This window comes from Rattus norvegicus, chromosome 5 (assembly GCF_036323735.1).
Source record: "Rattus norvegicus strain BN/NHsdMcwi chromosome 5, GRCr8, whole genome shotgun sequence".
NCBI classification, from domain to species: Eukaryota; Metazoa; Chordata; class Mammalia; order Rodentia; family Muridae; genus Rattus; species Rattus norvegicus.
The window spans coordinates 164,822,009-164,837,504 of NC_086023.1; the positions used below are offsets into that span (position 1 = coordinate 164,822,009).

General features: G+C 48.9%; 1 protein-coding gene across 2 annotated transcripts; it reads left to right on the forward strand.

The window, feature by feature from the left end:
* The first annotated feature begins 1,798 nt into the window (after positions 1 to 1,798).
* On the forward strand, positions 1,799 to 14,721 carry Dffa (DNA fragmentation factor subunit alpha). 2 transcript variants are annotated; one of them, NM_001398977.1, is made up of 6 exons: positions 1,799 to 2,025; positions 3,639 to 3,800; positions 4,932 to 5,074; positions 11,721 to 11,910; positions 12,092 to 12,243; positions 13,189 to 14,721. In NM_001398977.1, the coding sequence occupies exons 1-6, from the start codon at positions 1,890 to 1,892 to the stop codon at positions 13,390 to 13,392; spliced, it is 987 nt and encodes a 328-aa protein (NP_001385906.1). In that variant the 5' UTR covers positions 1,799 to 1,889; the 3' UTR covers positions 13,393 to 14,721. The 2 variants fall into 2 exon arrangements, with proteins under 2 accessions (NP_001385906.1, NP_446131.2); NM_053679.3 differs by having other exon boundaries at positions 12,092 to 14,721.
* The last annotated feature ends 775 nt before the right edge of the window (positions 14,722 to 15,496 follow it).

The window sequence follows — 15,496 nt, forward strand, 5'->3', positions numbered from 1 at the left end:
CCAGGCACATGTGTAGTGTACAGAGATACATGCAAACGAAGCATTCGTACACATAAAATAAACATTTCAAATTCTTTTCTCTGATGTGACTTTACTGGCATTTTTGGCAAGACTGAAAATCAACGTTCTACGTTGAAAACTGACTCCCTTCAAAATATCCTGAAGGTCTCGGGATCTTACAGATACAAGTAGGATAGAAAGACCTGGAGAAGTCAAAAGATATGCATCCCTCTCAGATCTGGTTACCATTTCTTGACAATTGAGAGTCAAAAACAAAAAACAAAAATGACACCTCCCCTCAAAAAACAAATAATAAAAAAACACCGTTAAGTTTGCCTGTATGGAGACAATCATACAATCTCTGAGCAATATCTACGGAAGCAGGCAACGAACTGTACTAATTTGTTTATTTTATTATTTATTAACTATTTATTAATTGACTTTGGTTTTTGAAACAGAATTTCTTTGTGTAACCTTGGATGTCCCGGAACTCACTCTGCAGACCAGGCTGGCCTTGAACTCACAGAGATACCCCTGCCTCTGCCTCCCAAGAGCTAGGATTAAAGGTGTTTACCACCAGCGCAAGGCCCTGGGTTCGGTCCCCAGCTCCGAAAAAAAAAAAAAAAGAACCAAAAAGGTGTTTACCACCATGCTGGGTTACAAAAATAAAATTTTAAGAAACATAAGTAAACCAGATCTTTTTTTAAAACAGTAATTTCACAGCAATTATTTGTATGTATGTGTGTGTGCGCGAGCGTGCATATGCGTGCATAAATGCAAACAGCTGTCACATTGTGCTTTTGGAGATCAGAAGACAACTTTTGGAAATCTGTTCTCCTACCATGCTGGGCTCTGGGATCAAAGTCTGGTTGTAAGGCTCGGTAGCAAGCACTTTTACCCACTGAGCTATCTTGCCAGCCATTTCACTTAATTAAAATATTTACTTAATATTTCAACTTGCTTGTAAATCATATTCTTTAAACAACGGAACTTCAAACGCCACAAAGTCAGTCCTGAAGTGCTTGCTTAGCATTCACAAGGCCCTGGGTTAGGTCCCTAACACCAAAAAACTAAAAGTCACAATGTCAGCCAGACAGTGGTATGTGCCTGTAATTCTAGCTACTTAGGAAGCTGAGACAGAAGGATGATGGATTCAAGGCTTCTTTGGGCAACTTAGCAAGACCCTGTTTGATGATGATGATGATGATGATGATGATGATGACGACGACGACGACATAGCAGCTGGTGACATAGTTCTGTGATAAAACATTTATTTGCCCAGCATGTGTAAGGCCTGTTATTAGCAATCAAAGAAAAACTATATATATATTTTTTTTCTCTCACTCAGAGGACACATGCCATCCTACTCTCCCATAGCTCTTAAATCTATCATGTACCCTATTTTCTTTAATAAACCCTCTCTTCAATCTAACTCATCCCGAAATTCTTTAGTGCAGTGTAAGTCAAGACCCTGGTTTCACATGCATGTATGTATATAATGCATGTATGTATGTGTATGTATATAATGCATCCATGTGTATGTGTGTATGTATGTATGTATGTATGTATGTATGTATGTATGTATGTATGTATGTATGTGTGGAGAAAGAAAAGAACAGGAAAAAGAGATCACCAACCTGAACCCTGTCCTAAACTGAATCCCCCCGCCCCTGACTTTGAACCAAGAAACTACAACTCCCATCGTGCCCCAGAACCCCCTGTGGTTAGCCACCACTAGAACTACATCCCCCGGCGTGCCTTGGTCTCGCGTAACTTGCTGAGGGAAACTACATCTCCCGTCAAGCCGCGAGAGGAGGGAGTGGCAAAGCTTAGGGAAGCCGCTCTGGGCTACCTGGGATTTCCCAGAGTCGCCAAGTCCCACTTTGAGGATGGAGCTATCCCGGGGAGCCAGCGCCCCGGACCCGGACGATGTCGGGCCTCTCAAACCGTGTCTGCTTCGCCGCAACCACAGCCGTGAGCAGCACGGCGTGGCAGCCTCCAGTCTCGAGGAGCTGAGGAGCAAAGGTTGGCTGCTGAGGGGACCGGGCGTGGTCGGGAAGGTGACCCCAGAACCTAGAGACTGCAGTGGCCCACGTGGGTCCAGCGATTGACAGATCCCTGGCGTTTTTACTTACACAGAGAGGCCCGTGAAGGGGACGGGAAACTGCAGATCCAGGCTCACTGGCCTGATTTTGAACCAAACGGAGTCCAGCGTATTCGGTCCACTCTGGCTCACAAAAGCGGTACTGGGGTGGGGTGGGGATGAGTGTCCGCAGTCAGTACCTGTTCCGTTAAAAGGGAGCTGCCAGTGCCTGCCCCTTAGAGTCCAAACAAGGAACGTAGCCAGGTTCTGAGTCTGACTATACCTTGAACGTAGTCATGTCGGGACAGTTTTTTTCTTAGCAGCGTGGTGGGTGTGTTTCTAGCCTTGCTTCAAAGGATTCTTGGGACTCTCAAGTGAGATGATCTGTTCAATGGTTACTTACAAGCGTTATTAGCCTGTAGGAGCACATGAGGTACCCAAAGAAGTTCTGCAGGTCTTTCATGTCAGCTAGCTCCGGGCACTTAGCATAGTGCGTGCCAAGGTGTGCAGAGCTTCCCAAGAGCTGCTGAGACCCAGGAACAGGGTTTGATTTGGTGGCAGGGATTCTGTCACATAAAGGTTTGCATTTCACCCCGGCACAAGGTTAGTTCAATTTAGTGCCGCTTCAGTTGCATTGGCTGGCTGTTCTTGGCCCAGAGGCTTCTGTTCTCTGCAGCTGAGCCTATAGGAGACTGGCTGTTCTATTTTGGGCGATGACAGCCTTATGGAAAACCTCTTGCCTGGCAATAATATAATTGAAAGGACACTGAGTCGAGCTTCTGCCGATACTGTATTTTCCTTCAGTCTAGAAGAACTGCGAAAGAAAATACCTACAAGGAGAAGGAACCACCTTCTTTTTATTTTCCGACATTTGATATGTAGCATTTAAGGTTACCACCGGACAAATGAGCAAGAGATACCATTCCTCGTCCACAGTAATGAGACCAGCCTCCAATTGGATGCTTATTTACGTAGACTCAAGTGCCTCCTCTGTTAGGATGCTGGAAAGAAGGCTCAGCTGCTAAAAGTGCTCTCTGCTCTTGCACAGGATCTGGGCTCAGTTCTTAGCACCGACACGGTGGTTCACAACCTTCTATAACTCCCAGTTCCAGGGCATCCAACACCCTCTCCTGGCCTCCATGGGTGGGTACAATGCATGTGTGTAGTCCAAACACACATACATGCAGAAAGAAAGCGCTCCTGCATATAAGATCTAAACAAACAAAAAGCTTAGTCTCAACTGTGCCTCTTACTGTGGGGTTTTGAGTAAGTTCCTTAACCTCTCAGAGCTTGGGTTCATTGTCTGTAAATTGGCAATAATAGTAACTCCTTTATATTATATATATGTAATATATAATATAATATAAATTATATATATGTGTGTGTGCATATATATGTATATATATAGTAGTTTTTTTTTTTTACCGGAAACGCAGTTAGAATAGTACAAGGCATGTGATGAATGTCACATACGTGGGTCACACCACAGAGCACTAAGACATATTCCTTTATGATATGGAGTTTTGTTCACTGCCACATATTTTCTTCCTCTCAGCCTGTGAACTTCTGGCCATCGATAAGTCCCTGACACCAGTCACCCTGGTCCTGGCAGAGGATGGGACCATAGTGGACGATGAGGACTATTTCCTCTGTCTCCCTTCCAACACAAAGTTTGTGGCACTGGCCTGCAACGAGAAGTGGGCATACAACGACTCGGGTAAGAAATGTAGACTTCGTGACCAAGAGCCGTCCCAGCTTGCTGACCCATGGCAACTGAAACCCAGCATGTCAATGAAACCAGGGGGTGTGAGTCTCGGCTCTGCCATTTCTAGCCAGGTGACTGGACAAGCTACACAGCCTGCTGGATCCTTATTGAAATAATAATTACAGTATCTACCCCAACGGTGATGACCTAGAATGTCTCCGGACCTTGTCCAAGGCATCATGTTAGTCACTGATCCTATCTGGCACACAGAAAGGTCTCGGCCGAGGTTGCTGCCCCCCTCAGCAACCCTGCAGATTCGGAGTTGAGCAGTACTTGTCGTAGAGCTAGAGAAACATCTTTTCAAAGGCCACTGCTACTGAATCGAGGCTCTGTCAACCGCGGATGCGCTTGTTATCCCTTCGGCCGTTCTCAATTAAAGAAAAGATCAGTCTCCACCCCTCCCCCACCCCCAGGAGCGTGCTGGTGAGAGTGAGGTTTTCAAATACAAAACCACAACACAGCCAAACCCGGGGCAGACACCTGTGGTCCCAGCCAGAGCTTAGGAGTTGGAGGTAGGAGTGTCGGAAGTCCTAGGCTAGCCTCAACTACATAGTGAATCCAACTCCAGTGTGTGCTGTGTGAAACCCTAACTCTTCATCCTCTTCCCTCTCTTCAGCTCCCCTCCCAGCCACCCAAGCACAGAGATTATAAAAAGAGAGGTGTGGCGGGGACCTTTGGCTCATATGTTACCATCCCTTAGGGTTAAGCAGCTGGCTGCTGCTTCCTTTTTTGCCTTTTGAGACAAGGTCTTACTCCGTAGATCAGGCTGGCCTCTGACTTGCTGCAGCCCGTCCTCCCTCAGCCTTCTGAGGGCTGGGATTTAAGATATTAGGCACCACACTTGGTATAAATAGTACAGCGCAGTTTCAAACAGACATAAATTGAAGGCAGAAGAGGAAAAATTAAAGCCCGAGCTGGGGGCTAGCTTTCCTGTAAGTCCCTGAGAAAAGGTCCCCCCTTCCCACCACCACCCCACCCCGTCATCATCCCGAGTGGTCAGTGAGCAGGACATGCACATTCTCCGTACTGCTGTGTACTGGGGCCCTTGGGTGACAGACCTGACCAGCATTTTTTCTCTATCAGATGGAGGAACAGCTTGGCTTTCCCAAGAGTCCTTTGACACAGATCAAACGGACAGTGGGGCAGGGGTGAAGTGGAAGAATGTGGCCAGGCAGCTGAAAGAGGATCTGTCCAGCATCATCCTGCTGTCAGAAGAGGAGCTCCAAGTAAGTCTTGCCCACAGCCCCACAACACTCCCAGCCTCTACTGTCACAGAACCCTAGGCTCTGTACCCTGTCTCCCTGCCATAGTAGCTCTACCGTTTGATTGTCCATTGATACTTTGTTAAAAAGACTTATTTATTATATATAAATACACTGTAGCTGTCTTCAGACACAACAGAAGAGAGCATCAGATCACATTACAGATGGTTGTGAGCCACCATGTGGTTGCTGGGAATTGAACTCAGGACCTCTGGAAGAGCAGTCGGTGCTCTTAACCACTGAGCCATCTCTCCAGCCCTCCGTTGATACTTTTTTAATTGTCCATTTATTTGAGATTTTTTAAAGATTTTTTAAAAATATATATATGTACACTGTAGCTGTCTTCATGCACACCAGAAGAGGGCATCAGATCCCATTACAGATGGTTGTGAGCCACCATGTGGTTGCTGGGAATTGAACTCAGGACCTCTGGAAGAGCAGTCAGTGGTCTTAACCACTGAGCCATCTCTCCAGCCCATGAGTGGATTTTTTAAGATGCAGATGCCCAGAACCCACCCTAGACCTGTTTAAGTGAGTGCACCGGGCGGTATCCAGAGGTGGGGAGACCTGTAGATTGGAGGGTGATAAGGAAGTGACTCTGCTTACTTTTTAACTACATGGGGCGGAGTGGCACACACTTGAGTGAGTCAGCGCTTGGGAGGCAGAGAGGCAGGTGGATCTCTGTGAGTTTGAGGCCAGCCTGGTCTACATAGTGAGTTCCAGGACAGCCAGGGCTACACAGTGAAACCTTGTCTCAAGTAGTAATGATGATGATAACGTCACTGCCTTCTAGGTCAGCAGAATGTGGTGTGGCCATAGAAAGGATTGGGATCTCGGAGCTGAGGGAACAGTAAGCACAGCTCAGTTCTCCGAACCCACACGGAGAAGCCACGAGTGATGGCGCAGGCGTGTAATCCCAGCACTGGGGAGGCTGGCGGTGCGGCCCTGGGGCTTCACGACTACCAGCCTCACCTAACTAGTGAGCTACAGGTCAGGGAGATGCAAGGAAAGGCGACCGGCACTGGAGGAATGATGGCGGGGGAGGTGCTCTGGCCTCCATGCACGTGTGCACACAACCCGGAAGGGTCTCGCCACCGGTGCCGCATCCGTGAATCTGTATTCAGTATTTGGGGGCGGGGGGATGGGAGGGACTTGTTTCTCATGAACATGTATGTGGGAGAAGGAGAACGACTTAGGGACTGAGTTCCCTCCTTCCACCTTCTTGTGCGACCCGGGTGAACGCAGGTCATCGGGCGAGCACAGCTAGCGCTTCGCTCTCTGCGCCATCTCACCAGCCCAGCCTCCGTGAATCTGAAAAGGACTGTAGGAAGTGAAAGGAGCCAGACGATAGACCTCGCAACTATGATCGCACCACTCAGTGCTTGCTTTTTATTTTCTATGTCGGTTGTTCTCACTGGGACAAGGTCTAGCTTTTGTGGCCCTGGATGGTGTAGGTCTTATTAAGTAGCTCAGGTTGGCCTCAAACTTGCAAGTGATTCTGCTGCTTCCACCTTCCAAGTTCTGGAAACAGATGTTCATCAGCACATCTGGCTCTGTGGTTTCATTTATTCGAATGTGCTGGGGTTTGTGATACAAAGGAGAGAAAAAGCAGACTGAGCCAAAAGGGTCGTGAGTATGTGGCCAGACGGGGCTACCTAGTAAAGACCCTGACTCAGAAACATAGGTAAATGGTTGTGTGGGCTGGGACACACTGTAGTTGCTAATGAGCTTGGTTTCAGGTAGTAATTTTTTCTCAGTGGGATGGGGTACATACATGCTTCGTCATTGAGCTGCACCCTCACCAGGGGGGAAAACAGTGGGCTCTAGCGGTGGGAATGCTAGAACCCCCGAGTGGAGGACTCGTACGGACGCTCTGGGAAAGCGGGAGCCCTTCCCCAGTTCCCTTTCCCTCCCTGGAGACACCTGATCTCAGTTTCCTTCCAAGATATTTTGCCTACAAACAAGTACGCCTGTTTCCTCTTGCTCTTTGTTTGCTTGGTTGGTTTGGTTTGGTTTTCGAGAGGGTTTCTCTGTGTAACCCAGGCCATTCTGGAACTTGCTCTGTAGACCAGACTGGCCTCAACGTCCAATGCACCGACATCCACCTGCTTCTGCATGCAACACTGTCCTAGTCAGGGTCTCTATTCCTGCACAAATGTCATGACCAGGAAGCAAGCTGGGAAGGAAAGGGTTTATTCAGCTTACACTTCCACATTGCTGTTCATCACCAAAGGAGGTCAGGACTGGAGCTCAAGCAGGTCAGGAAGCAGGAGCTGATGCAGAGACCATGGAGGGATGTTACTTACTGGCTTGCTTCCCCTGGCTTGCTCAGCTTGCTCTCTTATAGAACCCAGGGCCACCAGGCCAGGGACGGCACCACCCACCATGGGCTGGGTCCTCCCATCTTGATCACTGATTGAGAAAATGCCTTACAGCTGGGTCTCATGGAGTCCTTTCCTCAAGGGAGGCTCCTTTCTCTGTGATAACTCCAGCTTGTGTCAAGTTGACACTCAAAACTAGCCAGTACAACCATCATGCCTAGTTTCTATTATTTACCTTTAAATAATAAAGTTTTATTTTTATTTTTTAAATTTATTTTAAAATTCTGTGTGTGTGTGTGTGTGTGTGTGTGTGTGTGTACATCACATGTTCACCTGTGGATGCACATGTGGAGACCAGAGGTCCATGTCCGGTATCCTCAGCTATTTTGCAGACATGCTTATCTGTAAAGTAAATTCAGAGTATAGTTGCTCAATTAAAGGGTACGTGCATTTTAAACATTGGCAGGTTCCCAAGAGATAACAACCTAAGAGTCTGAACAAGATGGAGCCTGCGTGGGGAAGTCTGGGCCTGTGTTCTGGACAGAAGGAAGGCAAGAGCCTTTAATTTTCTCATCTTTTACTGTGGGTGTGAATGTGGTCATAGAGGCCAAATGAGAGTGTCAGGACCCCTGGAGCTGGAGTTACAGGAGACTGTAAGCTGTCTGACGTAGATGCTGGGAATCGAACTTGAGTCATCTACCACAGCAATGTACACTCTTAACCCTTGAGCCACCTCTCCAGCCCTGCCTGCTTTTAAGAACACAAAGAGCAGAAGGCATGGTAGTGTGTGCCTGTCATCTGGCACTCGGGAGGCTCGGAAGGGAGGCTTGCCATCGGCCAGCCTGGACTACATCGTGAGTTCCAGACCAAGCTGAGCTATACTGGGAAACTCTTGATTCTAAAACGTGGGGCCTAGGATGGGGCTCACTTAGCACTTAGCACAGAGCTTGCCCAGCATGGATGTGGCTGGGATGTGAACGGAGCCCTGACTCTGGTCCCCAGAAGGTCATAAATTGAGTGTGTAGAACTATGTTCTCAGTACTACAGAGTTGAAGGAAGGAGGACAGAAAGTTCAAGTTGATCCTCAGCTACAAGTCAAGCAGAGTATACAAGTGTCTCAAAGAAACAAGAAGTACTTAGGGGATGAAATGTGAGTCCTCATTCATAACCCAGCACACTAGAGATGTGGGCCCTTTTATTTTTTAAAGATTTATTTATTTATTTACTTTATACACATGAGTACACTATAGCTGTCTTCAGACACACCAAAAGGGGGCATCAGATCCCATTACAGATGGTTGCGAGCCACCATGTGGTTGCTGGGAATTGAACTCAGGTCCTCCGGAAGAGCAGCCAGTGCTTTTAACCGCTGAGCCATCTCTCCAGTTCCTAAAGCAAGGGTCATTTTCTCATCAGCTCTTTTTGCTTGTTTTCAATACTAGCGATCAAACCAGGTCCTTGTGAATCTCAGACACTCACTGCACCTCTAAGCCTCAACCTTGGGAGATTTGAGTTTCTTATACGCCCGGCTCTGAGTTCAGAGTGGCTCCCAAGAGTGTCAACAGTGTATCTTTTCCTTGTGAAACAATTTGATTGTTGTGGATTTGAGCCCAGTCTTCACTATTCCAGACTGACCCTGAACTCCCCAGGGCTTCATATTGTCTTCCAGTTTATGCTGACCTACGTTCCTGACATAGGCCCTACCAACAGAGCCAAGTCCTCAGGCCTCGGTTCTTTCTTGTTTTGGAGACAAGGTCTCTATATATAGCTAACCCCAAACTCTTAGCAATTCCCCTGCCCCAGCCTCCTAAAGGGTGGGCTTGTAGGCATGCACAACCATACCTAGCTCTTCCTTCCTTCCTTCCTTCCTTCCTTCCTTCCTTTCCTTCTTTCTTCCTTTCGAAGCAAAGTTGTTTGTGCAGAAAGGGTTTAGCATCCATTTAAGCATTGGTGTCAATGCAGCTGCTTAGACCAAGGACAGTGCAAGCCAGGCATGGTGGCTCCTGTCTAGTTCCAGCACTCGTGTGATCTCAAGGCCAGCCCGGTGTATATACACAGTTCCAACCAGCAATGCTTTCATAGTGAGGCTGTCTCAAAAAACAAACCAAACAGAAAAACCCCACCCAAACCCCAAAGGACCCTATATACATCCAAGACATAGTTGTAGACTTCTTAAGAGAATCCTGCCTAAACCCACTTTTTAAAAGGATTTATTTTACTTTATGAGTGTTTTGCCTGCATACATATATGCGTCCATGTGTTTGCCTGTTAGGGCCCCTGAATTGGGGTTACAGATGTGAGTCTCCATGTGAGTGCTAAGAATTGAACCTAGATTTTCTGCAAGAGCAACAAGTGCTCTTGGGCACTGAGCCATTTCTCCAGCCTATAAACCCACATTTAATCAAGTGGTGTGTGTGTGTGTGTGTGTGTGTGTGTGTGTGTGTGTGTGTGTGTGTGTGTATAAACCACTGAGCCTACTAAAACTTAACCTTCTGCTAAATTTCGGACGAATAGCTAACATCATTCATCCTTCACGGATTGACCATGCCACGTCCTGGCTCACCATGGGCTACAGTTTAACACGTAATCTTGGGCTGCAGAGATGACTCAGCAGGAAAACGTGCTTGTAGCACGGTCCTAATGACCTGAGTTCAGATCTCCGGGCCACATGTGAAACACCAAGCCAACCTCTCTTCTCCACACACATAACAAAAATACATAGTGTTAAGAGAGCAGTGCAGGGGCTGGCGAGATGGCTCAGTGGTTAGAGCACTGACTGCTCTTCCAGAGGTCCTGAGTTCAAATCCCAGCAACCACATGGTGGCTCACAACCATCTGTGATGGGGTCTGATGCCCTCTTCTGGTGTCTGAAGACAGCTACAGTGTACTCACATACGTAAAATAAATAAAATATAAAGAGAAAAAAAAGAAACAGGGCCAGCAGCATGGCCTCGTGAGTTAAGGCATCTGCCATCAAGCCTAGGAAACTCACTTCCATCCCCAAACCCACAAGGTAGAGACTCAGTCTCAGAGTCTCCTGCCTTCTGCTCTCTACACCCTGGCTCTACACACACTCCTTGGTGCCTTTATGCCTGCGTATATCTTTTATACGTTTATCGTTTATACATATTATGAAAATGTCTTTAGTGCCTCTGTGTGTGTGTGTGGTGTGTGTGTGCGTGTGTCTGTGTGTGTGTGCGTGTGTGTGTGTGTGTGGTTGGTATGTGAGCACAGGTGCTGGTAGAGGCCAGAGATGGGGGTTACCTGAAGCTAGAGTTACAGGAAGTTGTGGGCCAGCCAGCGTAAGTGCTGGGAACCACACTCAGGTCCTCTGCAAGAGCCGGCTCCCCAGCCCATGTGTGGTGTCGCCTTCTGCCTCTGCCAGCAGGAGAAGGCAGAGCAAAGGAGCGAAGGAGCCACAGCCTGCGTGTCCCATCGGGGCATCAGACAGCGCTACACGCCAGACCAGAAGGGGAACGTGAAGTCTGGGACTAATGCTGTTTCCCAGTCTTCCTTCTGGGTACCCAGGCGCCCCCAGTGTAACACCTGGAGAGGAAGTCAGGAGTGGGGGTCCCTGGGGTGTCTGCACAACAGGCAGGAGGGGAAAGTGGAGCCCGAGATGAATAGGGTCCAGTCGGATTGGGAGCAGTGCTGACTCCAGGCGGGTGGTGGAAGAGAGAAGCCTTCTTCGGGAATCGTAGGCGAAGACCTTTCCCTGGCGGTCCTCAGTGAAGCAGCCCTGAGATGACCCTTGCTTCTTCATGTTGCTTTCTGGGGGATGCATGTAAATGCACGTTATTGGGTGAATCAGGGATTATATACTCTTGGGGGTAGGGCGTGAGAATATCCAGGAAGGGAAGTTCATTGGCTGAAGGCTAAGGCTATTGAGTTACCTCATTAACATGGCGAAGAACTCCAGAGGCCACGAGAGTGAGTGACCATGGTCCTCTCACCTGGGAGTCATGGTTCCGTGTTCCAAAGCAGGTACAGGGAGCAGCTCCATTCCTGACGTTCTCACAGCTCCGAGATTCCCGGGCTTGGACCTCACTCAGCCTTACCAGTTGCTACGCCTGTCTGCTGGCGCAGCCCTCTTGCCCTCCACCCACGTAGCTGAATTTCTAAGTGGAGGATTCATTTCCCCAGTCTTCACACTAGAATTTCGGGGATGTCAAACCTTCTTCTCTGAAAGGAACTTGAGGAAAAGATGGCCCAGTTCTGAAATGGATGCACTGGAGAGCTTCTGCGCTGCCCTGTGTTTTCGTTTTCTCAGAGCCTTTATCCCATGCCAGGCACTCATCGACATCCCCTGTGCAGAGCTGGCGCAGGAACTCTGCCAGAGTTGTGCCACTGTCCAGGGGCTGCAGAGCACGCTCCAGCAGGTGCTTGACCAGAGAGAGGAAGCACGCCAGTCCAAGCAGCTCCTGGAACTTTATCTCCAGGCCTTGGAGAAAGAGGGCAGCATCTTGTCCAACCAGAACGGTAAGACTCCCACTGCAGCTCCTCAGGAGCAGCCTTGAGGGCGGGGCCTTGTCTGCAGAGCAGCCCAGTTCCCTGAGGGTGATGTCCCTGGGCAGGATGCTTCTCTCACCCACTGAGCTTGCCTGCTTGGCTGGGGACTGCTTTCTCATAGTCGCCGCTTACTCTCTCGTCTGCATTGCAGAGTCCAAAGCTGCCCTTGGGGAAGAGCTGGATGCAGTTGACACCGGCGTCGGCGGAGAGGTGGCTTCAGAAGTGATGCTGAGAAGCCAGATCCTCGCAGCCCTGAAGGAGAAGCCGGCTCCAGAGCTGAGTCTGTCTAGTCAGGATTTAGAGGTGGGCAAGAACTAGGAACCCAGAACTGCAGAATGACTTCCTTGGAAGTAGAGTTTGGAGGTGCAGACGCACGTATGTGGATTCCCTTCCCCTCGCTGACTCACAGCTGCCAGTTTGCCTTTAAACACAGCCAAAGCATTTGCAAACATCTCACTTAATGTAAAGTCCAACTGGCCTTTTCCAGGGGGAAAGAGGCAGGGTCTCTCCGTGTAGCCCTAGCTGTCCTGGAACTTGCTCTGTAGACCAGGCTGGCCTTGAGATCTGCCCGCCTCTGCCTCCCGAGTGCTGGGATTAAAGGTCTGTGCCACCAACGATCAGCTCCAAATGACCTTTAAAAGAAAAGGGATGCGTATCCTCGGGTCATCAAACATTAGTCCTTTGTTCAAATTGGGAGGAACTGCGGGCCGAAGCTTCTGAGGTGACTTCAAGGTAAAAGAGTCAAAGACCCATGAGTCTGTACTTAAGGCTGTGGCTGAAGATCAGCACTGGGCCAACAGTCACAAGGCACACCCTGTACAGAGTACCAAGTACCTCCCGGCCCTAGACAGAAGGGAAGGGAATTAGATTAACTTGAGCTTAATTCAGTTCCTGTTGTGCTTGGGGGACTTTAAATCGATGTGAGTGTCATGAAAGGCACATCATAGCCAGGTGGTGGTGCACGCAGCTTTAGTCCCAGCACTCAGGAGGCAGGGCAGGCTGATCTCTGAGTTTGAGGCCAGCCTGGTCCACAGAATGAGTTCCAGGACAGCCAGGGCTACACAGAGAAACCCAGTATTGAAAAAAAAACCAAAGGAAAGAGAGGAGTGGGAAGGCAGGCAGGCAGGCACATCCTAGTGCATCCCAGGCCGGCCCGGGCCGCAGTCCGGCCCCGTCTCTAAAAGAGGAGAAAGCAGCCCAGAGAGGGGCGCAGAGCTGCCGTCTCAGTGGTTCTTCTTCTTGCTGCAGTCGGTCTCCAAGGAGGACCCCAAAGCCCTGGCTGTCGCTCTGAGCTGGGACATAAAGAAGGCAGAGACAGTCCAGCAGGCCTGTACCACGGAGCTCGCCCTGCGCCTGCAGCAAGTGCAGAGCTTGCACTCACTCAGGAATCTTTCTGCAAAGAGGAAGCCACTGCCTGGGGACCCGCAGAGTCCCAAACGGGCCAAAGTGTGAGACTTCTCATAGCCAAACCGGACAAGCTTTGCAGAGGAGAACCTCGGTTCTGAGGTCCGTAAACACCTGTCTGTGACCTTGTGACCTCGTGACCTCGTTCCCACCCGCACTCCCTCCACCTCCCGCCCTGCGGTGAGCTCTCCTCGCTCCAGAAAAGCTGTTCCCTGTCTGTGCATACCCCTCTACCTCCTTTCAATGTCCTGGGTTTTCGTTCTGTTTTCTTACCTGTGTGGGTGTGTTGCCTGCACGTATATCTGTATCCCTCATGCCCATGAAGGCCAGAAGAGAGTGTCGGGTCCCTTGGAGCTGGAGTAACAGACAGCTCTCAGCAGCCGTGTGGGTGCTGGGAATCGACTCTGGGTCCTCTGGAAGTGGGGCCGGTGCTCTTAGCCCCTGAGCCATCTCCAGCTCCCAGAATGCACTTATCGTGTGCTGGCCTTAGGTTAAGTGAAAGTACCCGTCTAGGGCAATGAAAACCTGTCATACTTTGGACTCGATGTCCTTACTCTACAACTTGAACAATAGAGCGTTAGACACAGTGGTAGAAAAAAGGCACCCAACAGCAGCAGTGGTGGCCATGAACTTCCTTCTCAAGTTAATGAATGCAGTTGCTGTCCGCTTAAAGGCACATACTGAGTCTGCAGACCCCAGGGACATGGAGTCTAAGCCCCCATTTCTAATATCTGACTCAGTGTTGTGAAGCTGTTACCGCTGTGAGACTCCAGTCCATTTTCTAATATGTTTTGCCAGCAGGGGGTAGAAAGGATCATTGAGTCCCATGCTCTGCGACTCAGGTTTCTCTCTGCAGATCAGGTCACTTCCAGCTTTTCTCTGCTGTTTCTGCTCAGAGTTCTACACCTTCTGCAATCGACAGTGCTGTCTGCCTTCAGGGAACGGACACCTAGTTACGGGTCATCTGACTTTCATGCGTGCTGGGAAGAAGAAGAGGGTCTCTAGCTCTCGTCTTTTTTTTTCGTGTGTGTGTGTGTGTGTGTGTGTGTGTGTGTGTGTGTGTGTGTGTGCGTGTGTTTTCTGGGTACTGGGAATTGAACTAAGATTTTATTCATAGACACTGAGCTCGTGCCCCCTAATGAACCACACCCCAGCCTCACGTTGACAAAGAAATATAGCATTAAGTCTTGGGGTAAAGGTGGGGTGCACGAAGCAAATAAAAGTAATTGTGTCCTTGCCTACAGGGGGGGCCTGGTGCAACTTTCAGATCTTGTAGTGCCTGACAGCACCAGTTCCAAATGTTGGCATCAAAGCTCTTCCCACATCTTTGTGGTGCCTCTCAGTCCCTGAATAAAAGCCATTGCTGATCATCCATCACCCGCCATTGTTTGTTCAGAAACACTAATCCCTTCCGAGTCACAGTACACAGACACAAAGAGGACCCTTTACAGTAAAATGGTGTGTATGTTGCACTGTATGTGACCAGGCGTCAAAGCTGCCAGGTGCTTCTGTCAGCATCAGATCACCCCGGATTTGACACAGGCAAGCTGACAGACAGTTGTCAGACAGCAGGGCAGCACTGTCCCAGCAAAGAGGTCACCCAAACGATGAAGTTCTGAACAGGATATCACCTGCCCTTGGGTTACATCTTAAATGTGTGTTCCTAGAAATCCAGGCTACACTAAAACTAAAAATAACTTAAAGTAATCCTGGAACTTGGGAGGCAGGAGGATCTCTGTGAGTCTGAGGCCACACTTACCTACATAGTGAACTACAGGTCAGCCAAGGTTACAAAGTGGAACACCCTGGCTTAAAAGAAGAAGAAAAATTAAAATTAAAAATTAAAAGAAGAAGAATTAAGGTTTCAAGCTAAAATAATTCTGGGAATTACATTCATTCTCTTTGTAGTGAAAACACACATTCCACAGGACTTATGTGGAGGTCAAAGGGCAATTTGTAGGAATTGGTTTTCCCTTCCACACATGGGCCCTAAGGATCGAATTTGGTTATTCAGGCTTGGAGGTGGGCACCTCTACCTGCTGGGTCATGATGCTGGACCCCGAACAGATTTCCATCCATACGGATGACCAGCATGATCAAGTCTTGCAAGAAGCCAGGCACTATGTTATGGTGTACCTGTTATCTACCTGCT